We start from the raw sequence: 25,019 nt of genomic DNA, 5'->3' as shown, positions 1-25,019 counted from the left end.
CTGCACGCACGTGGGACTTTATTACGGGGCCACGTGCACAGCACGACACAGCCCTGGCCCAGCTCTGCCTGGGGGGCCGAGGGTCTCCACCAGCCGGTGGGGCCGTAGGCCTCAGAGCAGGGAGGGCAGGGAACCAGGCAGGGGTGGGTGGGGCGCCGGGGAGGGAGGGGTGCAGACAGTGGGCTTTGCTTTCCTCCACTTCTCCTTAGAGACGTGCGGTGGGTTTCTCAGTGCGCCCGTGTGTCGGTGCCGTCCTGGGAGCCAGGAGGGCCCCCCACCCGCAGCAGGACGAGGGCGTGCAGATGTGGATGGTTGTACCAGGCTGTCCCCACCGGGGTGGGGCTCCGGTGGCCCCGGGAGAGGGCGGAGGGGCCGTCCGGACCCCCAGGCTCAGGCCCCTCCGCCTCCGTGTCCACTGCCCCCCCAGGTGCACACGCACCCTGGGGGATGCGGCGTGTTGAAGCAGCAGAGGTTCTCGGAGTCGGGAGGCTGTCCGCCAGGGGCCGGGAGGAGCCCAAGGAAAGGGCAGGGGGCCTTGGCACCGGGGGCCAAGGGCACATTAAACAAGAAGGAGCAGGCCCTTGGGGGGGCGGGGGCGGTGGGGGGCCTGAGGACACCCTGAACACGCAGAAGCTGAGGGACGGTGTTAGCTGGGCTCAGGCCTCGGGTGGGGGGCTGCCGGGGTCCCCAAGCCCAGGGAGACGCGGGGCCTGTGCCGGGAGCCAGCCCTGGGAGGGCGCACCAGAAGGGCCTGGGCCCCCTCGGCCCTCTGCCTCACCTGGGAAGCTCGGGCAGCCCCCGGCGGTGGGGCCCCGCGTCCAGCGGCCGTTGAACAGGACCAGGTTCCATTTGTGCAGCTGGTCACCGCTCAGGGAGTCCGGGGACAAGCTGCAGATCTGCAGCCGGGAGAACTGCCTCGAGAAATCCGAAAATGACATCCTGGGGGCGGAAGAGGCAGAGGGCTGGGGGTCAGGAGAGCAGGGCTGAGAGGAGAGAAGGGGGAGCCTGCGGGCAGGACAGAGGGGCGGCCGCGGCCGGCTCTGACCCTCTCTGCACCCGCGGGGCTGCTGTCCGAGTCCCTGCTACTGTCAGCGCCTCCGTTTTATCAGGGAGCCCCCCCTCCGCCCCCCCCCCCCCCGGCGCGGTAAGGACCAGGCAGAGACCCATCTGCATGCGGGTGCTGCCTCCGGGCCGGCCACTTGGGAGCCTGAGCAGGCGTCCTCCGACCTAACTCCAAGCAATGACTTGCAGACACGTCCCCAGGCCACGTCACGTTCATGGCGTCCCTGTCACCTGCCTCCGCCCGCCACGAGGGAGTCCCCCTGCCTCACTGCTAAGCCCAGCTTAGCGCTCTGCCCGATGAACGGATGCGGGAACGTGGGAGGACAGGCCCAGACAGTACGTCTTCGATGCTACGACACGCAGGAAGGGCGATAAAAGGGGGAAGAACAGCCCCCGAGGAGACCCTGTCGCATTCCGGAACATTCCCCCAGACGGCATTCACCAGAACTCCCCGTCCTCGGCTCTCTTGTCCAGCTCCTCCCTCCTCCTGGGATCGATGTGATTCCACTCTGGTGCACTGGTGGAAATCATAAAATTAGTTTTTTAAGTTTATTTATTGGTTTTGAGAGAGAGAAAGAGTGTGAGTGGGGGGAGGGGCAGAGAGGGAGACAGAGTCCCAAGCGGGCTCCGTGCTGTCGGCGCAGAGCCCAACGCTGGGCTTGATCTATGAACCTGAGCCAAGATCAAGGGTCCCACACTTAACCAACGGAGCCCCCAGGCCGCCCTGAAATACTTTGAATCGAAGCAGAGGTGGTCGTCTAAGCAAGGTCACCTGCAGGGCCTTGGAATAGACAGATGTCCCCCGAGGGCCACAGACAGACGGGAGCTGAAACCCAGCAGGCAGAGGCAGAACAGACAGTGGGGGCGGGGGGCACGCACCTGGGACAGGACGCAGGCCGGGGACACGGACCCCACGGCACCTGCAGGGCGACCCCAGTTGTGCGGCAGGGACTTTGCCCTAAGTTCACTCTCGGGCCCCTTCCCGTGTCTGACTGAGGCTCCCGGTCCGGAGGACAGGAGGGTCGAGAGAAGAAGCCTGCGGAAGCTGGTCAGGCATGCAAGCCCGTGGCCACGCCCCATGGCCACGCCCACACCCGGCCACACCCCGGTCTACGCTCGTGTCCACGCCCACACCCACGTCCACACGACTCTCCACACCCACACTCCCTGGCCACACCCCTGTCCACACCCGCGTCCACACCCACACCACACCTGCACCCACAGCCCCGGCCACAGCCCTGTCCACGCCCGTGTCCACACCCACATCCACGCCCACGTCCTTGCCAGGTCCCCGCCTGCACCCTCACCTGCGCCCACGCCTCCGCTCGGAGTTGCCCCAACCTCTGAGAGACCGAGAGCCGTCAGGCAAGGAGCCGGGCTCAAACAAGCCCTCCGGCCAAACAGCCGTCGGCCAAAACGGCCCAAACTCGGAGCTTCGGTTCGTTCGGTTTCTGCCCTTTCTGGGCCTTTGGCAGAAGGGAGGTTTTGGGTTTTGCTCAGGCTCAGGCAGGGGCATCAGAATCTGTGGCCCCAGGGACACCTGTTTCTGGTGGCGCACACCCGAAGGGAGGCAGGCAGGTGGGCACTGGTGACGTGTGGCTGCACGTGCCAAAGGCCCCCCAGAGCCCAGCGCGATCGCCGAGTGCGGACAGCACGCAGCTCCCTGTCCCTCACCAAGGTTAAGGACACACAGACAGCACTCAGATCCCTCCCCCCCCCCTCCCCAGGTTAAGGACGCACTGAGGGGAGGGAGGGGAGTTCATTCCCATTTCCAGTGGCTCCTCGTCCAGGGCGGGAGGCCTGCCTGCGGGGAGCCTGTCCGGTCCTTCATGACCTTGCCGGGAGGACCAATAGGAGTCCCATGGTGAGTGAGAGCCTCGCTCGCGTCCACCCACCACTGCCTGCTGGCCCTTGGGGATGGACCCCACTTCCCAAGCTTGGCCTTTATCAGAGACCAGGGTCTGTGGGTTGGGAGGCGTCGACCTGAGGGTCTGGCCTCCCTTGGGGTCACCGCGGTGTGGCAGTCGGGAAACAGGCAAACTTCAGCGACAAGCAGAATTGCAACCCAGCTGCCAGATCTGCAAACGCCAGGCAGAGACCCCACCACGTGCTGCGAGCTGTGCCTTCCCAGCCCGGAGCCACGCAGCACGCTCTGAACAGGCTGCTCGTGGACAGAAAGTGCCGCGGTGCTCACGGCGCTTTTGGTCTCAAGAGGACCGCCGTGTCCGCAGGGGGAGGCGAGGACGGAGAGGGAGAGCCTACCTGTCGCTCCACGCCCCCGTCCACTCCACTTCACCCCACGGGTTCCGGAGTCTGACCAGCTTCTCGGGATGGCCCCAGAAATCCACCTGCAAGGTCCCCGCGCGCGCGCGCGCGCGAAAGCACCTGAGCTGCTGTGTCCGGGCTGCCCCACCCCCACGTCTGCCCAGAGGGGGCTCCCACTCAACTTTCAATGCCCCTAAACAACCACACCCTTATTTTAACACATTTTCAGGATGCGGCCAACTGCTCTGTTTTCCACAATTGGGTTGGACACGTAGTGTGTCTAACAAGTTGGTATCGGCTGGAACGAACCTAACGGTGACAGGCGCCCTCCAGACAAATGCCAGCAGCATGGCAGTCAGCACTCACGGAACATGTGCTCCGGACTAAGCAGGGCGCTAAGCGGTTCAAGGGCATTATCACCTCATTTAAACCTGATGGGGGTCCTACGAGCTGGGTGCTGCTAGCACCTGTATTTTGCAGCTCAGAAATCCTAGACTCAGAGGGTTAAGTTATCCAGGGTCAGCGGGTGGTGGAGAGAGGGTGGGCATCTGGGCCGTTGTCTCCGAAGCCCACACCTCCTGCCTCCCTGGTGGTTACTGAACACTCACTAGGAGCCCTCGTGCCAGTATTTGCATCCGCACACACTGACACGACGAATCATTAGGACCTCGGTGTCCTGCTTTCCTTTGTATCTCCCGTGACACCCAGCCCTGTGCTTACACATTCACACTCCATCCGTACTGGAGAACTGGCTTCACTAAAGAGGATATTCGTGGGACACAAACGCATGCAACGAACACCTGTTTCATTTTAATAAATAACAAAAACTGAGATACCCATCGCATTTCCCTTTTTGCCTTGGCCAGCGGGAAACCCAAAGCAAAATTCATTTCTCAACGGTAGCACTGTCTTTTGCCTGGATTATCTGGCGTATTTACCCTCGTGCTATGGTTTGACAGTGTCTGTGCTTTTCTCTGTAAACAACTGCAAATCCTTTTTAGGGAAGTGGGCAGAGTCCAGTAACTAAAAATACTGAAAACCACAGCCCCTGCTTTCTGCTCGGGTTGGAGAGTAGGGAAAAACCCGTGCTCCTTCCCGCTGTTACGCCCCGTCCTGAGAGCAGACATCACTGCCTCTATCCCCTTCGGGGTCGTGCGGGTTTCCACCCCTTCACCTGTATACACACGCTTGGGATGAGTGTGGAATCTGACAATTTCTACACTTTCTCCAGGGCCTTCCCCCACCCCCGCCCCCCAGGCCGCATCTCCTCGGAGCCCTCGGAGCTGTGGCTCACACAGGCCACGCCATCCACAAGGCCAGAAGGCCCATTGCTGTGAGTGTCAGGGGCAGCCGGAGAGGGACCTCGGGGGGGGCAGGGAACCTCTCAGAGGTGGCCCCTCTCAGGGTGCCCTGGGCACGTGCAGTCTCCCCTCCCCTCCCCGGTTCTACCTCTTCGACGCCAGTGACCGAGTACGCGTGGCTCTTCACCAGCTTCTGGGAGGTTGTGGTCTCTGCTTCTGCCTCAGCTGCACTGGAGACCTGCGGGGGAATGAGGACCCTGATCCTGACCCTGTGCGGGTGGCCCCTACAGGGCTTTCCGAGCACACGCCGCCCAGACGGGCCCCGTGCGGTGCTGGGGTGCAGGTGCAGCAGCGACCTCAGGGAGCAGAGCCCTCCCCATCCCGCCCCTCCAAGCAGGCGCACAGCTCCACGCTCACAGCCTCCAGATGCCCCCGAAAACTGGGGCGTCACCTGCTCCCCGAGGGTGACCCCGTGCCGCCGATCCAGGACGGCTGCTCTGAACAAGCCTGGTCCTCCCCCCTTTCTCTCCAGGCCCTGCACCGTCTCTCCACCAAAGACACACTAATGCAGAGACGTTGCGGAAAAGTGCGTCAGTCCGTCCACGCCGCCCCAGGGCCGGGACGGCCAGCACCCTGGTTCCAGAACCGCTTCCCTTTTCCTCAGGGGTCCCAAAGCCCGTCGAGTACGTCCTAAATCTGTTTCCTAAAGCCCACGGTTACTCAGCAGAGAGGGGGGAGCACAGGAGGGAGCTGGGATCCGGGAGCAGATCTCGGTTCTCAGGGCTGCTCCCCGGTTTCTAACTCCTCATGGGAGCCCCCGTTCTACCCACTAACCAGGTCCCAACCCGCCCCCGCGTGCTGGGACCCATGTGTCACCAGACTTGCCCCTTCAGCCTGGATGCTGCTCTGGCCCAAAGCCTCCTGGCCGCTCGCCTGCCCAGCCCCTCCCCTGCCGCACGAGGGGAACTGACTCACATCAATGGAGCAGGCCAGCAGAGACCCCGCGCGGAGGGCCTTCCGGATGATCAGAAACAGGCCGGCCGGAGGCTTCCTCAGGTCGTAACACTCACAGATGCCGCCTGTGAGATCCTGCAACCCCTCCACCAGAGACCCTCCAGTGAGAGCCTCGTAGGAGCCGTTGAGCCTGTGAAAGAAGGAAAGAGTGCGCCATTCACAAGCGAGGGGGCCGTGGGGGCAGAAGGTAAGGGAGGGCCCTCTGCCGAGTTTGCTCTGGACCAGCAAGGTGCAGGAACGAATGTCAGGTCATCTGTCACCAAGCCGCCCGCCTGCCCCTTTAAAAGCAAAGTTCAGCCTCTGCACAGCTGACCCTGGGGGCAGGGAGCACAGGCAGGGATGAGGGGGCCCCTCCCTCAGGCTGGGAGTCCCCCCAGGCGCCTGCTCTGGGAAGAAGGCTGGAGGAATGGGGCTGGAGGACAGGGAGCCAGAAAGTGACACGCGTCAGATCCCACGTGGGGAGCCCACGGGAAGGGGGGGCGGCCGCAGGGCAGGGGTCAGCATCTAAGTGCCCCGTCTACTCGTCCCCATCACTCCTGTAAAAATACGCCTGGACCTGGAAGGGAGCGTGGGGCCCAAAGAGGACAGAACTAGGCACCGAGGCTGAGGGGCTCGCCCCCGATTCATGCGGTCACAGGGGACAGAACTGAGCCGTGACCTCCTGGCCCCGAGGTCTGATCCTCTGGCTCCTGGGTCACTCACTTGGCGTAGGCCTTCTCCAGCAGGGCGCCCCAGAACTCGCCGCCCGTCCCGGAGCGAAGGAACAGCAGCGCCCCGTGCTCGGTGGGCAGCCTGTCGTCCACGACCACGTCCACCCACTCGCCGTACCACCAGAACTGCGGGCGCACAGACACGGGGCAGCGCCCCCCCTGAGCTCCCAGCTCCCGCAAGGGCGGGCCCTGGTCTTCCGCACCCACGAGAAAGCAGGAAACGCAGGAGGCACGAATTGCCCGCATGGCGCAGCGGGCGACCGGACCCCGTGCCCCGGGACCCTCCCCCAAAGGGGCTTCCTCCTCAAGGCCACACAGCCGGGGAGCGCGGATGCGTGGGGGCCGCAGTTCTCAGACCCAGGGGCGCTTCAGAAGCCCCCGGGGGGACTGCCGGGCCCCCGGCCCCCCTCAGATTCCGTGGGTCTGGGCGGGAGCTGCTCCTGGGCCACGCGGTTTGCACAGTGAGAACGGCTCACGCGTGGACTGTTTTCGATAAATACAGCACAGTCCTGAAAATGTGTTTTCTCTTCCTCATGATTTTCCTAGTAACATTTTCTTTTCTGCGACTTACTTTATTCTGGGAACACAGTGTGTAATACACGTAACACACAAACTACGTGTGAATCGACTGGTTACGTTATCGAGATGGCTTCAGGTGGACAGTAAGTTAAAAGTAGTGACATTTGGGGGGGGTCCAACGTCATCCACAGATTTCCGGCTGCACCCCAATCCCCACGCTGTTCAAGGGCCACGAGCAGAGCACGATACCTGGAAATGAAAGATCCCCGCGTAGTTTTGCTGGAAATCCTGGTCTCTGGGGACAACGCGGTAAAGCAGCTCTTCGTTCAAGGTGAGGGAGGCCAGGGCCGCCAGGAGCCAGCAGTCACCTGCGCCGTGACACGGGGACGCTGGTCAGGCCGGCCCGCAGGGTCCCTGCCCTCTCTGACCCTCACTGTCCTGTTCAGTCCACCCTTCAGGGTCAGATGGACCCTGGGGTCACGGTGGCCCCTGCACCCTCCCTGGGAGTCCTGGGAAGTTCTCTGCTCCCCCCCCCATCCCTGAAAATTGACCGTTTCACCTCCACGCACCCAATTGGTGGGGTCGACAGTGGAAAGACAGAAAACGCGCGAACGTGACCCACGTCTCCAGCTTTGCTCCTTCCTCTCCTACCAAGAACCTGACCTCCGGTCAGACTCGGATGTGCACGAGCGTGCCCCCGCCTCCCCCTGGGTGGCTGACCCCTCGGTCCCTGGGCCCTCTGCCTGCGAGTCGCTGCAACGCCCCCGCCCCCTCTCCAGCCACACGTCACTCTGTTCCCTTGTGTTTCCCGAAGAGCGTATCTAAACCGCTCTGTGCACCTCGGGGTCACGGTCAGCACCCAGTGTGGACCCAGAGCTCCTTCTGCACGGCAGGTGCTCAGCCGAGGCATGACCCCGCCTCCCCCCTCAGGTGGCGCACCCTCCTGGAGCCCCAGCAGGGATGTGGATTCCTTGTCTGGCATCCCCCGCAGGTGGCTGACCCATAGTAGGGGCTCAATGAGTGTTCGACAAAAATAAATAAGCAAGTGACAGGATGAACGAATGGATTACATCTTGTTCTTGTGCAAATCCCCAGGAGCACCTTCCGTGTTTGCTCCAGAGTCTCCCGGGTCTGTGGGGAAGCGAGGCCCCAGGGAACATGCTCTGGGCCCACAGATCCCACCTCCGCCAACGTCGGGGCCTTTGCCCCTAAACCTGGGGGCAGGGGGAGATAACAAGGAAAGTCACCCTGGCCTGTGCCCCCGGGGAGGGGTTGACAGGGTGGCCACTCCAGGAGGCAGGTGCCCTCACGGCCAGGCGAGCCCCCCCCCCCACCCCGCTCCCTCTGGCACTGAACTTGCTCCCGGCTGCCCGCCTCCGACCCCTCAGACATTACAAGTCAAGTCACGGAAACTAAGCGTCCCTCAGTGGCTGACATCAAACGGGGCTGCCCAGCTCGAGGAGGTTAATCTTCCTTTCATCTGCCTCAGTCCTGACGTCTCGCGGGGCCCCCCCTCGTGCTCGCGCAGAGCTCGGAGTGCACGCGGTGGGTTCACAGGCTCTGGGCTTCCAACCAGCCCCGGTCAGGCGTGAGCGGATGCTCTTTCTAAGGAACACGCCGAGCCAGGATGTTCCCGTTCGAGAGGCTCCTGGGGGGGGACATGTATTCTGTTGCTCAGAACTTTCCAGCACTTGTTTGGGGACCTGCCTTGAAGCCGGGGCCACATGAATCTCAAGAGGGACACGGCTGTGATCTGTGGCCGTGTTCCCATTTCCAGAAGCAGCCACAAGGCTTCGGTGACGAACAAGGCGGGCGGGAAAGAGGGGGAAATTGTGACGGACAAGTCCTCCTCGCCAGCCACCTTCCAGCAAGGTCCGGCCACAGGAGGGGCAGAGTTTGGAGCAACGAGGCGGCTGGAATTGGGGGGTCCCGGGTCTCTGACCTCAGGGGAAGTCGGGGGCACCTGAGCTTCATTCCTCCCACTCTTACTCAGGCTATACTGTAAGGGGGCTAATGTCTATTAAAATAACAAAGTGATTTTTTTATCCCACCGAAATCAGGACGCCCGGGAGCCCTCCACCCCTGCAGCCACGGGCTCCAGGGCCACGAAGCAGCAGGCAGACCCGAGCAAGCCCTAACGATGAGGCGCTCTGTCAAAAGAGGCTCTAAGTCCGCGAAAAGACAGCCATCCTGAGTCAGGCTTTTGACACAGAAGTCGCTAAATCAAAAATTCCCTTGACACATCAGCGTCAAAGCCTGAGGTCTGAACACCCAGGGTTACTGTGTTACTGTGAACCTTGCGTGTCAAGAACTCAGACACCGAGGTAGAAGGGGGGCAGCGTCTGGGCCACGGGCAGGGAGGAGGTGGGAGGAAGGAGGGAGAAAGGTGAGGTGCCGGAGCCCCTGCAGGGGCCGCTTCAAAGCTGAACAGCAGGAACCAGAGTAAAGACCCGAAGGGCTGAGACAAAGCCACAGCAGAGGGCGGGGCCCCCGGGACTCTGGGAGCAGGATGCACAGAGCCTGGGGGTGGGGGTGGGGTGGAGAGGAGGGAGCCAGCCCAGCCACCGGACGCCCCCTGGGAGCCGGGAGGGAGCAAGGCAGGTGAACCCCCGCCCCCCAGAGCTGTGGTGGCTGCGGGGTCGGGCGTGGGAACCCCGGGCTGTAGCAGGAGAACAGGCTCGAGGGTACAGAGTCCCACGTCCGGGGACCAGCCCAGGGACCACAGTGGCACCAGCCAGCCTGTGATGCTCTGACGTTTATAGTAACGAATGACAATCAGTCTCGGACCTGTTTCTGGGCTCAGGGCTCAGGAAACCCAGTGTCACTCTTCGGTATGAGTGTCACTCACTCCTTTGTTACGGTAATGAGGTGGCTTTGAAAGCTCCCAGAGGAATGGAGCCCTCAGTCCCCCTCCCCCACCCTGGGCAGGTGACCTACCTAACTGGTTGCCAGGGGAACGGAGCCCTCAGTCCCCCCCGTGCCGGGCCCCCCCCCCCCCGCGGACCTGGGAGCCCATCATCCCCCGGCAACCAATGATCCTATCCATCAGGCGTCTGTCACTGGTGCACACATGCAGATTCGGGGAGACCGGCGCCCCCGCCCCGTCCCCACTTCACCCTGCGCCTCTCCCCCGTCACTGTTCATGAGGTGCATCCTCTTCTAGGAAACCAGCTCCAGCGAGTAAAATGCTTGCCTGCGCAGTGAGAGCCGCTCCAGCACATTGACCCAAGGAGGGGTCGTGGGACCTTCCCACCCACAGCCAGTTGGTCAGAAGCACAGGTCAAGCGCAGGACTTGAGCCTGGCGTCCGCGGCGGGGATGGTCTCGTAGGGCTGAGCCCGGGGCTGGTGGGTCTGACGCCACCTAGACAACGTCAGAACCGAGTTGGATCACAGGACGGCCCCGTGGGTGTCACAGAACCGCCCGGGGAAAGGCCACACACGGGACCGCAGTCAGAAACTCGTGGCCCTTCTCCCCCGCCCAGGGGACGGTTGGCCTTCCTTGTGTTCAGGCGTCTGTCTCGGGGAGGCTGGGGAGGGGCTGGCCTTTAGGAAGCAAGAAAGCGCCCCCAAAAGGGCGACTGAATGAGGAGCATTGGCCCAAAAGAGATGGGAGCCCCTCAGAGACAGGGCAGAACCCCTGTAATCGGACGGTCTGCGATCCCCCCCCCCCCACTCGTGGTCAGGGAGCCAGGGTCCCGCTGAGAACAGCGCAGGGCGTGGAGGGCTTGGTGCCACCTTGTAAAAGTCCACCTTCAAGACTCGACGGCGGCCGAGGCCTCCGCCTGCCGGGCCGTCACCAGCCGGTGCTGCTTTAGCTCTGCCTCTGGCGCAAAGCCAACCGGGCCTCCTCCCCTCCGTGTCTGGCGCCTTCCAGGCCTCCCGCACAGTTCCCAGCCTCCCCCGGCTGCACGGACAGCCCAGTGGAGGCGGGCAGCGGGCCCGGACGCTTTCGCAGACCCCAGGATAAAATGCTACCTGAATGAAATCACGTGGGTCGGCACAAAATTGTCTGAAGTGATTCGAAAACCCATGTGTTGATTACTGGGGAGAAGGTCTCACGCCTTAGCTGTTGTGCCAACGACGTTGCACACGGGGACGGCGGAGACAGCCGGGTAAGACCAGAAGCAGACGTGGGTCTCTGAGCCCCTGTATCCTGAGTGGATCCCGCTGTGTGTGACAGAATGCTCAGCCCACCCCAGGCCACGGTGACGGCCCACACCGCCCCCAGACATCGCACACGTCCCCGGGGTTGGGGGAGGGGCATGCTGGCACGGGGAGCGGGGGGCTGACAAGCCAGAGCCCCACGGGAGGGGTCTGCGCTGGAGGGAGGTCGGACAAGACAGCTTGATGTGGCTCTGTGGCAACACGTCCCTGGTGGTGACAACGATCCTTCTAACCCTGTCACTACAGAGTTTTCCGGGAGCCCCGCTCCGCTCCCCTGCTCCTCCTCTCCCTCTCGCCGCTCTGGCTTGGTGCCCAGGCCAGCAGAGGGGTCTCGTCTCACCCGGGTGCCCACGTGAGACGCTGTCACAGCAGGACCCGCCTTGGGCCCACCCGCATTTGGGAACGTGGCCTCGTGGCCTCCTGCAGGCCCTCCGAGCCCCGTAATTATACCGCTCTTCTTTCCCTCCAAGGCACGCTGATGCCCTCACCCCAGCAAGCAGAGACAACGCCAGACAGTTCCAAACCTCGGAGTCACCGGGTGACCGGGTCCCCAGAGCCCCGGCCTCCTCTGGGGCCAGCCTCTGCCCCACGGACACCTCTCTGCCCTCTCCCAGGCTCTGCCCAGAGCCCAGATGCCCGGCAGCCTGGGACACATGGCAGCTGGGACACAGCCTCGGGCATCCCCGGCTCCTGTTCACCCTGGTCATTGTCACCTGCTCCCTGACCACACTGCCACTTGGCCGCGGTATCTGCCCAGGTGGGCTGGGTGGTGCTAGGGGCCAGCGAGTGAACAAGTCAGCAGTGTCTGTGCCCCGAGGGACCTGAGCGGGAGCCTCTGTGGACATTCTGGGCCCTTATAGTTACGGGGTGAGAGTCCCAGCCCCCCTCCAGGAGAACGCACCTGTGGGAGATTCCCGCCCTCAGGTTGGGGGCCCTGCTCTGTGTGTCACCACCAAACCCCACACTGTGGGGGACAGTCTGCAGGACACCGGGACCAGAGATTTGAGAATCGGTCCCTACAAGCTCAGAAAAGCAGAAATAACGTGGGTTCAGACTTGTCTGCTGAGCCACCTGCAGCCCCCACACAGTTAACTCCTGTGGTCCTGGGTTTTCTGATCTGTAAAATGGGTTTGTACCTCACGATTCACTGCACAGGATCATGTGGCACTGAGCAAAAAGGACTTACTTGTAACAAGAGGAATATTTAAGAATCCATATGAATATAAATCCCCAGCTGGCAGAGGGGATCGGGACATAACAGGTGCACGCACGTGCAGGGGTTAACAGCAGACGTAACGTCCTCAGGGTACCTCGACCCCGACCCCATCCACAGATACAGCTTCTGGGAAGGCGGGTGGGGATCAGTGGGAACAGGGGCTCCAAGCTCAGAGCAAGGAGGAGGTGCCGGGGGGCTGCGTGGGCACAGGGACCGAGAGCCCACAGGCACGGGGACCGAGACGGAAGCCGGTGAGGAGGGACCATCTGCACGGACCCAGCGGCCTCCAGCCGGCGAGGAGGAGACAAGCCCTGGGAGGGCAGAGATACCTACAAGGCCTGCCGTGGCCTCAGCAAAGCACAAGAGGCCAGGAGCGTGGTGCCCGAGGCGCGTGGCGGCAGAAGGCCCAGGCGGGAACCGCGCCCACCGCAGACATGCCCCGCCGGGTGCGGCCAGGCCAGCCCAGCAGCATCGGGGGCAGGAGACGGGAGGGGGACAGGCATCCACAAGACCAAGCGAGTGCCCCAGACGGACTCTCTCTGTTAGTGGACCAGACAAAGTTCTACACTGGCCTCGGTGAGCGTCACTCCCCAGCCCCTGGGCAGGGCTCCTGGGGGGCCGGGGAGCCTCGGGCCTCAGACCCAGTGACCCCAACGGAGCTGAGCAGCATCTCTGCCCGTGAGGGATGGATAGAATAATGTTTCTAAATGCATAACATGAAAAACAGGACATCATAAACTGTATCGAAATCGTTATTAAAATGTTTTTTCAATTATGACACAGGAAGGTTTGTGTTTCTTTGTCAACGTTCGATGTAAAAGGTTTGGGGTGGGGCCTGGTGACAGCTTAATTACGAGGTGGTAATGAGTAGAAATTGAAACGGTATTTTGAGGTATTTACAGCCACTGTGATGTGATCCGCGGCTGCCACTGCTGCACATCTTTGCCTACAACCATTCCGACCACACAGGACACACAAATCCTCCTGTAACCACTGGCTCAGATTCATACTAACGTGTAAATGACTGTCCTGGGCCCCTTCCTCAGAGTAGACGGGATATTGTGATAGTGGGTCCGAGCGCAGGGGCACTGAGCACTAGGTATCAAATGGAGGGAAGGGGGACCACCCTAAGTAGGAGAAGGCCCCATTGGCAAAAGCGAACCTCACCCTCCTCACCCAGGTCTGGCTGCGGGAACGGCCATCTGCGGCTGAGCGCTTCCTGGAGGCCTGACCCGCGCCCACCAGAGTCCGTGAGGGGTCTGGCTCTCTACGTGCTGAGGCCGCCTGGTCACCAGTCCTGATGAACTGACTTACTTCGCGCCCTCCTCAAAGGAGGCCACAGATCTAAGGCGTCCCGGAGAGCGTTTTAAGGATGGAGACACCAGTCTGCTGTGGCCCCCTCGCGGGAGCGCCGACTCACGCGGAAAAATCCATGAGGGGAACGCATCAGAGAAGGAGCCGGGATTTAGGACCTGTTGCTCGTTCTCTGTGGAGACGTGGGGAACGGGCCACCCACGCCCCCTTCACGAGAACACAGGGCCTGACCCAGAAGAAAGACAACCAGGAAGAAAGGACAGCGATTCCAGGGAGGTGCGGGGAGCGCCCGGGGAGCCCACGCCCACACTCAGCGCCCACGCCCGCTGCCAGGCAGAGAGGAAGCAGGGCAGAGGCCCCAGAGCCACCAGGGCCTCGTAGGGGGCCCTTCTCCCTCACCCTGCTCCGCAGCAGCAGTCGTGATTCGGAAACCATTCTAATTCCGGGGCGCCAGGGGCTCGGTCGGCTGAGCACCCAACTCCTGGTTTCAGCTCAGGTCGTGATCTCACAGTTTGTGGGTTCGAGCCCCACGTCGGGCTCTGCGCTGGCAGTGGGGACTGTGTTCGGGAGTCTCTCTCTCCCCCTCTCTCTGCCCCTCCCCCACTTGTCTTCTCTCTGTCTCTCTCAGAATAAATAAATAAACCTAAAACAAAAAACAAAAGGAGCGATCTAATTTCCCTCTGGACTCCGGAAGTCTCTGCTCCCCATTTGCTGAAAGCAGCGAGCGTCAGAACCCACTTGGCGGAGACGTCTGCCCCATAGTCGCGGTCGCGCGGAGCCCCTCAGGGGCCCAGAACGGGCGCTTCCTGCGCTCCTGGCCCGCGGCGCTAGGAGCTGGCTGGCATCACTCGCTTCCCAGCCTTTGTTCTCCTAAAACTGTGCCTCCAGAGAAGGCCAGGCCCCGGACCGGAGGTGAGCCCAGAGTCTCCGCTGGGCGCGGAGCGGCTCGCGCCTCCGGGAGGCAGGCTCGGCCCAGCGGGCGGCAGAGGGACAGGCACCCACTCGCGACAGGGCCGAGGAAGAAGGACATCCGCTGCTACACGTGTCGTAACGGCAAAGGAGAAGACGGCTCGGCAGGCGACGTCAAGACAGGACAGCGCTGAGCGGGAAGGAGACCCAGCTGTTCCGACACGTTGTGGGAAGACCAGCACTTGGTTAAGCGCAAAGAGAACAAACAGCGGTGCCTACACTTTTCTGCCGCCAGCGCAAGGACGCGAGAAGCCAGCGGGCCGGACAAGAGGCGGTGACAGGGCGGCGGGGCCCCGGGGAGGCGGGCAGCTAGCTTTTCACCGCACACTCTCCGGGATTTGTCACTGGTGAACGGCGTGCATCCGAAATAACAAAATGATAGACCAGGGGTAGCAATGGTGATGAAAACGTAGTAAACCCAGAGTAGGGCCCCCTGTGCTATATCGGACTCTCAGCACTGGACGAACACCGTGGGAGGCGCGCCCTGACTCGCCAGGGCCGCCAGGCTCCTGGTCGGATGGGGAGCCTCCCCCGGGGGCCTCCACCCAGGGCCCAGGGCGCCCGGCTGGCCCTCAGGCCCCCACCACGCGCCCTCCAGCCCCTTTACGCTCTGTTCTCGAAAGGCCACCGCGGAGGCTGGGCTCCCCCGGGGCACCGGCTGGCGGCCCCCCTCACTACCCAGGAGGCGGCTTCTGAGGGCAGTTGGTCCATGTCTGGCTCCACATTTGCATGCGCTCACCATGGCAACACGCAGGCCTCCTCTGGAAACCTCTCCTCTCCCTGCTCGAAACTACTCAAGAGCCTCTATTCAGGCCGACAATTAAAAGGCACTTATTAAATACCTTTCCCAAAGTTAACGCGTCTATAACGAGGAGCTGTTACAAGTGGACATTCAAAGCTGTGTCCCTGAGACGCATGCTAATTAGGTTAAACATTTGGCTGGAAGTAAAAGGGCCGTGAGTCCGGGCACAAGGGGCACAGAAGTCACAGGGCTTGGGACACGGAGGCCACGGCCACGTCCCAGCCGCTCTGCTCTCACGCTCTGTGGGCTCCGGCCGAGGCGGTGTCTGCTCCACGTGTAACAGCCAGAATGCGGGAACACTTAAAATAAAATGCCCTGTGAACTTCCAATTCCTAGAACCTCCTGGCAGGCTGAGGAGAGCAGGTGTTCTCGGCTGGAACCAGCAGGAGAGGAGGGAGGGGCTTCCTGGGAAGACAGGGTTTCCGGGCCCGTGTGGGTGCTTCCTTTTGCTTTGCTGGTTTTCCGGGTGGGACTGGATCACCCGGTGCCTGATCTCCAGTTCTGGCCTTGCAGCCGGTGCGGGCTGGCGGTCAGGAGCCCAGTGAGCTCGACCGAGGGCCACCCCGTCCCCTGAGACGTCGGCATCGGGCGACTCCGTGCGCAGACCCCACGGACCGGGGGCGGCTGAGAGGCCAGCAGCGCTGATGCACCTTCAAGGGGAGCCTCGGCCCCCCACCCGAGGCCAGAACTTAGCAAAAACTTGGGATAAACGATTTTCTAAGTGTAAGTGCATCTGATTCGGAGGAAGCGTGGGAGGTTGGGAGGTGGACGCTGTTCTCCCAGGATTCCAGGCTACGAGACACAGCTTGGAGAGAAAACGGGGTCCTCGTCTTCCTACGGAGTTTAGAACCGTCCCGTGGACAGACCACAATTATACGGACGTGGCCATTCCATGGGCGAGTTACGTCCACTTACAGGCAACCAGCCTCAATGCGCATCGCAGCACGGTCGCCACCGTGCGCCCGCCATCCCGTGACTCTTGCGTTAGGAGGGGCCGGGTGCCACGCGGGAACCCCACGGGGGAGTGACGCTCCCAGCTGTGCAGACTCACAGTGAAGACAACCGCCCAGAAACGCAGACCCACGCAGAAAATCGCACAGGCGATGGTGCGTCCAACAGCTTGATCTCGCGTCAGTCAGCACACGGCCACACGCGTGCCCTGACCACGGACAAAGAGGGCTGTGGCTGACCCCGTACTCACCCAGGTCTCCCTGACAGATGTCCGCGCGCCTGGCTCCATCAACAATAAAGTGAGGGTTGGCACACAGCTCCTGAAAGCGAGGGGACAAAACACGAGTCACTGGCCGTCCAGTGCCGGAAGGAGTGGAGGTCAGGGAGCGTCACGGTCAAGGCTCAGCCTGGGAGGAGCCCAGATCACCTGCCGAGGACTCTGCAGCCTGGAGGAGGGAGGAGGCAGCCGGGGTGCGGAGCAGGGGTGCGGAGGGAGAAGGCGGCCAGGGTGCAGAGCGGAGAGGCAGGGCAAGGAGGGACGAAAGGCAGTGGCCCCGGCAATAATGTGGTGACTCGTGAGCTCACCTCTCAGCACCCCTACCTACAGAGAGGCTTACAGAAGCGTTTCCTCGCCCCAACTAGTGCTGTGCACCCGCGGACGCTCATTAACCGCCTGACAGCGTGAAGGGGGCCCCTCGCACTGACCCAGGCACTGGGGCGTGGGGTGTGACCCCAGGCGAGAGCTCGCGGTGATGCACCCACACACCCCAGCCGCGCTCCCTGCGCTCACGCCCCTCCGCGGGGCATCCGCCTGGAGCTCCGGGCCCCACGAGGCGTCCTTCCTTCTGGTGTACCCACCCCCACCACGGGGCCGTCTGTCCTTCCTTCCGGTGAACCCCCCCACCACGGGGCCGGTGTACTCCCCCGAGCAGCTTGTCCAACTCGTCCGGGAGCCCACTCCGCGCACAGCTCGGCAGTCGGGCAAGAGGGCAAGGCGGGAGCGAAGGGAGAACCGGTCCTGAGACTCAAGGTGCTTCCGGCCTTTGCTCGGGAAACCAGGACTGACCCTCACGGAAGAGTCAGAGAAAAGCCGGGTGTAGGCCGCGTACGCTCAGGGGGAAAACGAGAAACACCCGAGAGGGACTGTGTCTGGGGCTCTCTGGGTGGGAGAGGATGCAGACTGTCCGAGGGGCTGACCACGGCTCTGTCCCCAAGGGAGAGGTGGGTCTGCATTGCCCCCGGCAGACTGTCCAGGGTGAGGGTGGACCCTCAAGGAACAGAGACCCCTCTGTGACTGACCATGGGGAAATGGGGGGGGGGGGGGGAGGGGGAGGTAGGAGGCAGGAGGACGGGGTGTGTGTGTGTGTGGAGGCAGGAGGCAGAAGGACAGGGGGAGGGGGGAGGCAGGAGGTCACGGTAGATACCGGCTTTCGATCACACGTGTCTTGTCCGCGCTTTCTCAGCACGTGGAGACTTCACAACCTCGCTGTAAGAACCGCGGGTTATGCGGCTGGGCCGCTGGCGGGACTGCAGCTCTGTCCGGGTCCCTCTCGGCCACCTCCAGGGGCAGTTGAGAGACGCCCTGGTGTCAGCCAAGCCAGGGGTTCTCAGGGCTGCAAATGCTGATGCCAGGTGCTGGGGGCTCCCGGCCTCCAGACCGTCAGCTCTTGGGGAGCAGAAGGGGGACAGATTTGGAAAATGAAAAATTAAAAAGAGAGGGACAAAAAACGTCGAGAAGAAAGACGAGAGGACGCACCGAGCAGGGTCTCACAGAATCTCGCTCCTTGAAAACCCTCCTGAAAGACTGTCCCCTCCCAGCGTGCTTGGTGGCTCAGCCAGTTAAGCATCTGACTCTTGACTTCAGCTCAGGTCATGATCTCAGGGCTCAGGAGATTGAGCCCCACGTCAGGCTCTGTGCTGATGGGGCAGATCCTGCTTGGGACTCCGTCTCCCTCTCTCTAGACCCCTCCCACACTCACACTTTCTCTCAAAAATAAACATTAAAAACATACTCTTAGGGTGCCTGGGTGGCTCAGTCAGCTGAGCATCCGAGGGCAGCTCAGGTCTTGTTCTTGAGGTCCGTGAGTTCGAGTCCCAAGTCGAGCCAACCCAAACCCCTGGCTTCAACCCCCAGCCACGGAGGATGGCCATGTCCCCAGCTGCACAAGTCACAGTTCCTGTGACGTAAGCTCATGAGACTGAGATCTAAGCAGACTCAGACCAAGTTCTGCTAAGATCTTGCACTCGGTCCGGGAGACGGTGGTTTGCGAGACCTGGAGGTGGCGTACCCTGTCGCAGGAATGGCACCGCGTGGCCTACAGGCGGAGGAGATGTTGGTTTATCGCGTCGTTGGTTAGCATCATTCACGACGCCTCCTCGGAAACAGGCACCAAGAAACGCCACGACTTCCGGGTTGTGCGGACCCTCAGCTCGGAGAGCAGAGGGCCAGGAGACTGCATCTCGGCTCAGAGCTGTGGCCACAGCGCGTTCCCGAAGTCTCCCCACGCGGCTTGTTGCCGGAACGCGGGCGGGAGATATCGAGGAACGCGCTGGCCCGGGGGGTTCCGGAGAGGCACGCGTCCCCCCCTCCCCCTTCTCCGTAATGGTGTTAATGCCGCTGGGGCAGGAATCTCAACACACACATACGTTACTCCAGCCCGCATCAGCCTGTGGTGCAGGGCGCAGGAACCCCCGGGGACCCCTGAGGAGGCCAAGGCAGGAAGTGACTGGACGGCACACTCCAGGTGACGGTGACAGTGGTGACAGGGAAACACAGCGCCCCGGGGCATCAGCCCACGTCTGACAGTTTCAGGAGCTCCGACCGTGGCTTCCAGAGCCCACGGTGCTGTCACCTTGGTCACCACCGCCAGGGTGGCGGCCTCATCACCTGCCTGGCGGTCCCACCCCGGCAGCCGGCCCCCTTGACCTCCCAGCCTCACCTCTGTCTCCCAGAGCCTCCCTCTCTCCCGCACACCTGCGCAGCCCTGCTCTCTCCCACCCGTGCCCTCCTGCTCCTCTCCCAACCCCACCTTCCGACTCGAATGTCCACAGTGATGAACCGTCCCGGACTCCACGGTCAGGTTAACGCCCCTGCCCTGGCCCCATGTGTTCCGTTCCTATTTGTACTTCGCCCTCTGACGTGAACCAGGGGGTGCTCCCAGCCCCGAGCGCCGCCGTGCTCAACCCACTCCCGCTCTCTCATCCAAGCCTCCGGATAACCCCGCCAGGTAAGTGATGTTATTACCCCTTTTACAGATGTCGAGACTGGGTCCTGGGGGGTCAGCATCTCACTCGTGGTCACAGGGCCAGGAAACGGCACCGAGGGGACCATAATCCCAATGTGCCTGGCGCCCAGACCCAGGCTCTCAGCCACACGCTGCCTGCTCCCCACTGGAGAAGGCTCGCGCAGGCTCCACACTGACATCTGTGTGTGACCAGCGCTAATAGATGCGGCCAAATCCATTAGTCCAGAGACAGCAGAGGAGGGAGTGTGGCAGCCCCAAGGGGAGGCCCGGCTGCTCATCTGCACCCCAACCTCCTAAGAGCCACGCCCTCCACCCCTCCCCTGGGTCCTCACTATGCAGCAGGCATCACCTCCTCCCCCGGAGCATTTGGATCCACCAAATGCTCAACTGCCAACAAATGGGCGGAAAAGAACATCGTCAGCTGGGCCGCACACGCCAGGCGTCCCTCAGGTGGGGGGCCCGGGAGCCGTGGGGACACGAGGGTGGACAGCGTGGGGAGGGCGGCGGGAGGCCCCGGGTCTCACACGGCCGCCGTTGTGTCTGTCGTCCGTGTCCAGCCCCAGCGGAGAAAATCTCACTCGGATCGTGAATAGCCAAAGCTTATCCTGAGCTTACAAGCTGGACCCTGAGATCTTCAATCTGGGCAAACTCGTCTTCCACCACCGAGACGAGAGCCCAAGCAGGCCTTCTGCTCAGCAGGGTAAAAATAGGCAAAAAAACAAAACAAAACAGGCAAAGACCCTGAAAGGGTCAGGATGCCAAATTTTATGATTTCAGGAAACATCTAAGTAGCCAGCATCATCTCCTGTCAAGAGGACCAAAGCGTACGTGCATGTGTGTTCAGCCCACCCCATCCACACACCCCGCAGGACAGGTACAAGTTAACAGCTTGGTGCGAGGCAGGGGCGTTACAGCCACAGCCCAGCAGCTGGCGTGAAGTCCCTGGTACAAACAGAGTCAGGCATCACCCTCCAAAGCAGCGAGTGAAACCAAAAACCAATCACCCAAATTAAAAATGAGCAAATGACTTGAACAGACATTTCTCCAGGGAAGACATCCGAGTGGCCAACGGACACATGCAGAGACGCTCAGCGTCATCATCAGGGGAACACAAACCAAAACCACAGTGAGAGGCCACCCCGCGCACATTAGGACGGCCACTGTCAAAGAGCAGAAAACAGCAGGTGCTGGCGAGGACGCGGAGAAAGGGGAACCCGCGTGCGCCACTGGTGGGAATACACAATGGCACGGCCGCTCTGGAGAACAGCGTGGAAGTGCCTCAAAAAGTTAAAAATTGAACTACCCTACGACCCAGCAACTGCACTACTAGGTGTTTATCCAAAGAATACAAAAACACTCATTCAAAGGGATACAGGCACCCCGGTGTTTACCGCAGCATCACCTACAACAGCCAAGATACAGAAGCAACTCAAGTGTCCAGGAACCAATGAACGGATAAAGACGGCGTTGTATGCACACACAGTGGAATGTTACTCGGCCACGAGAAAGAAGGAAATCTTGCCATTTGCAACAACGCGGATGGAACTGGAGGGTATTATGCTGAGCGAAAGAAGTCGGGCAGAGAAAGACTGATGTCCCAGGACTTTACTCACATGTGAAATTTAAGAAACAAGAGATGAACATACAAGAAGGGAAGGAAAAATAAGATAAAAACCGAGAAGGAGGCAAACTCTAAGAGACTCTTAGATACAGAGAACAAACTGGGGGTTGCTGGAGGGGAGGTGGGTGGGGGGTTGGGCTAAATGGGTGATGGGCATTAAGGAGGACACTTGTTGGGGGGTGCCTGGGTGGTTCAGGTGGTTGAGCGTCCGACTTCAGCTCAGGTCATGATCTCACAGTCTGTGAGTTCGAGCCCCGCATCGGGCTCTGTGCTGACAGCTCAGAGCCTGGAGCCTGCTTCAGATTCTCTCTCCCTCTCTCTGTGCCTCTCCCCTGCTTGTGCTCTCTTTCTGTCTCAAAAACAAATAAACATTAAAAAAATTAATAAAACAAAAGGATAAAGAAACAAGGGGAGCCTGGGGGCTCAGTCGGTTAAGTGTCTGACTCTCGATATCAACTCAAGTCACGATCTCACAGTTCATGAGATCGAGCCCCACGTCGGACTCCGCGCTGACAGTGTGGATCCTGCTTGGGAGCCTCTCCCTCCCTCTGTCTCTGCCTCTTCCCCCTCTCACTCTTTCTCTCTCTCCCAAAATAAATAAACATTTTTAAAAAATAAACTAAAAAAAATACATTTTACTTCCTTTAAAAAAATCAAAAACATTATTACCGTACGATCTGGAGGTTCCACGTCAGGGCATACACCCAAAAGAATTGAAAGCTGGGTGTCAAAGAGATACTTGAACACCCGTGTTCGTAACGGCATGACCCACGACAGCCAGAAGGTGGAAACAACCTGAACGTCCCTCAATTAGTGAATGAGTGAGAGAAGCATGGCGTCCACCCCCAGTGGACTGGGGCTCAGCCTCCAGAAGGAAGGAAATTCTGACACCTGCTACCACAGGGGTGACCCTGAGGACATCAGACAGAGTGAGATGAACCGGTCACGGAAGGACGAATACCGTGTGGTTCCACATACAGTGTTTAGTGAGGACAGAGGCCCCGTTTCACAAGCTGTTTGGGAGCCCATGGCATGTTGGCAGTGCACGAGAGGGTAAGTGCTCGGCGGGCAAGCCTAGAGGCGGTTGGGACGGGAACTTTTACGCTATGTGTATTTTACCACAAGTAGAAGCAAGAAAAGGAAGGAAGGAGAGAAGGGGGAAGGGGACCCATCAGTGCAGCTCCAGTCGGGACGCCCCCATTCTTGCGGCCCCGAGGCATCCGGGGATGGGGCCCAGCCTCTTGGCTGGGCTGGTTTTCCCAGGTACCGGGGCAGGTGCCCGACGGAGGGAGGGTCAGGGCTGTTTCCAGCTTGGGAGCCTGTGTGACGTCGGTAAGATCTCAGAGGATGTGTGACACCTCACGGTGTGTGAGCACAGCCTCGCGCAAAACCACGCGTCCACTCTACAGCAACCGTGTTTACGTGGACAGTGAGACCCGGTGAAGACTCGGTTTTGGGCAGAGCAAAGTGGTCGGGGAGGTAGGAGCTTTGAGAATCTCAGATGAAGGAGAAAACCTTGGCAAAGGTTAACTGACCCGTGGCTTCGGTCACCCGGCGAAACCCCCGTCACCCCCGTTCACCCCTCCCCAGGCCCTTTGGGGTCCCCAGCCCCACTAGGCTGCCCCCTCTGGACACCCCGGGTCCCCTGGCTCGCAGTTGACGTCCCTGTGCAGCGCCTCCATTGTCCCCGATTCACAGCTGGGACCACAGCTCCCTCCTCAGGGTCTCCCCGACCGCCTTCCCCGGGACGGAGCCCACGCCTGGCCCAAAACTCAGGCTGGACGACCTGTCCTTGGAAACGAAACGGCCGTCAACTCTCGAAATAAGAATCCAAAACCGATTCCCGGCCTCGATTTTGCCAACACCCCCGACTAGCCCCTCAGGTCTCGGGTACGGAGGATGGGCCGGGTTGGCAGGAGCGAGTGGGGTGACGGGTTTCTCCAGGAGACCGTCCTGCAAACCGGGCAGGACGCAGACCCTGGGGCAGCGGGAGCCGGAACCGAAGGACGGTTCTGATCACGTCCACGGTGCTGTCCCTGCCTCGAGCTCCGTTCCCCACCCCTGCTGAGGAGACGGCTCCCACAGCTTGGCTTTCCCGTTGTGGGCGAGAACAGAGGCGCCTGGCGTAGGGCCACTGATCGTGGTCCCTTTATGTGCCAGACACGGCACGGAGCCCTGGTCTCGGCTCTCACCCTGCAGAGGGGCCCCCATCCTTCCGGTTGAGTCACCGGACAAGGGTCCCGGAGCAGGAGGTCACGGCTTGGGTTTGGGGAGGACGGTTCTGCACCCCCCCACCCTGAAGCACCGTTCCACAGATGAGAAAGGTGAGGTTTCTGCACATGGCCACACGGGCTCAGATCCAACGCGTCTCGTCCCAAAGCCTGTGTGTGGTGTTCCCTCCATACCTCACTGCCTCTGAGAAAGTCTTGGGGGTGGGGGGATTGCTCTAAAATAGGGGACCCAGAAACTTAGGGTCCAGGGGCATGATTTCTCCCTCAACTACTTCCGACCAGAAGTGAGGACCCTCCATCCGTGTGACCCTCAGCTGCAAGCCGGTCTGCTTACCGGGGGTCGCTTCCAGACGACGCCTAGAGTCTGGGGGGAGTGTGGTCCAAGGTCCTTGTAGCCCAAGGCTGACGGGCACGCTGGGAACTCGGGGTCCTTGAACAGGACCCCCGAGTCCAAGCACTGCCTCCTCAGGGTCTCGAAGTCCTGGCCTAAATACTTGACGGCTTTGTGCTGGGAGCCAAGACCGTGAGCTGCCGCCCGCCGCCGCTGAGATACGCTGGCCGCGAGCGCAGACATGGCCGGGGGCCCCCCGGGGGGGGGGGGCACCGGGGGCAGAGCCGTGCCGCGCTCTCGGGCACCTGCCGCGGGGAGGTGAGGCTGCCGGGAACCTTTATCCAGGGGCCTGCTCCCTGGGAAGTGAGTCACAAAAGCGCTAATGAATGTCACCCACCTTCGCCTTTGCCTTGAGCGTTTCTGCAAACACTTAGGAGGCTGGGAACCTGGGGGGGGGGGCCTCCCTAGGAGGTCTGGTGGCATCCCAGCCACTCCCACCCTGGGCAAGGCCCGCTCCCCTGCCCTTGGCCCCGTGGGCCCGGTGGGCTGAGGTGGGAACACCAGTCCTGTGGCTCCAGTGTTTGCCCGGCCCTGGGGGAGTGGCTCAGAGGATGGCCAGGAAGGGGGGGGGGGGGGGGAATGTCAGAGCGAGCCCAGCGGAGCCTGCCCCGCGAGCGAGGTTAGGTTGTTTCTGTCCCACGTCCACCAGTAATTAGCTGGCCTTGAGCATATTATTCAACCTCCTCCCCTCAATTTTCTCATCTGTAAAATGGAAGATAATAGGAGGACCCGCCTTGCAGGGTTGAGAGTGTCACCAGTCGGGGCGTCACGAGACAGGGTGTGGGATTCACTCAGCAGGTGTCAGCTGTCGCTGTTCCTGGGGACCCGGGGGGCCAGGAAGGGAAGGCCTGGGGGTCAGGAGTCACGGCTTCTCTGCTGAGAAGGGAACGTGACCTTGGATGGGTCACTCTTCTCGTGGCTCCAGTTCCCTGGGCCTGGTCTCCTCTACGGACGTGGACCCCACGCGTGATCGTTCTAACTTTCACTGTTGAAGCATAGTCGACACACGCGTTACGCTGGTTTCAGGCGCACAAGAGACTGACCCAACATGTCTCCATGCTCCGAGGTGCTCCCCACGGCTGGTGTGGTCACCCCAGCCACCGGACGGTCATCACAGTGTTGTCCACTCCAGTCACCGCTCTGCACTTCCCACCCCGAGATGCACTCATGGTCACTGGGAGCCTGCGTCCCGCAACCCCGCACCTGCTCCCCGCCCTCCCCTCCCCTCCCCTCCCCCTCTCCT

General features: G+C 61.4%; 1 protein-coding gene across 1 annotated transcript; it reads right to left on the bottom strand.

Annotated features, from left to right (window-relative positions):
• On the bottom strand, nt 1-24,105 carry LOC121015191 (calpain-8-like). The gene is made up of 9 exons (XM_040451966.1): nt 23,720-24,105; nt 16,539-16,608; nt 7,121-7,239; nt 6,345-6,478; nt 5,604-5,772; nt 4,777-4,866; nt 3,325-3,410; nt 1,505-1,579; nt 1-939 (listed from the first exon to the last, which is right to left on the bottom strand). The coding sequence occupies exons 1-9, from the start codon at nt 23,957-23,959 to the stop codon at nt 657-659; spliced, it is 1,266 nt and encodes a 421-aa protein (XP_040307900.1). The 5' UTR covers nt 23,960-24,105; the 3' UTR covers nt 1-656.
• Nucleotides 24,106-25,019: the final 914 nt, after the last annotated feature.

Source organism: Herpailurus yagouaroundi, unplaced genomic scaffold (genome assembly GCF_014898765.1).
Source record: "Herpailurus yagouaroundi ecotype Mexico unplaced genomic scaffold, PumYag 205, whole genome shotgun sequence".
NCBI lineage: Eukaryota > Metazoa > Chordata > Mammalia > Carnivora > Felidae > Herpailurus > Herpailurus yagouaroundi.
The sequence above is the reverse complement of the archived record's forward strand: the minus strand, read 5'-3'. Positions and strand labels throughout refer to the sequence as shown.

Excerpts from the sequence above, each read along its gene's own strand:
- LOC121015191 (XM_040451966.1), bottom strand. The coding sequence starts at position 23,959 with ATGTCTGCGCTCGCGGCCAGCGTATCTCAGCGGCGGCGGGCGGCAGCT. Across the intron at positions 6,479-7,120 it reads CGGGGATCTTTCATTTCCAG|TTCTGGTGGTACGGCGAGTG; the intron begins GTATCGTGCTCT and ends GTGCGCCCGCAG. Across the intron at positions 4,867-5,603 it reads TGCTGGCCTGCTCCATTGAT|GTCTCCAGTGCAGCTGAGGC; the intron begins GTGAGTCAGTTC and ends ATTCCCCCGCAG.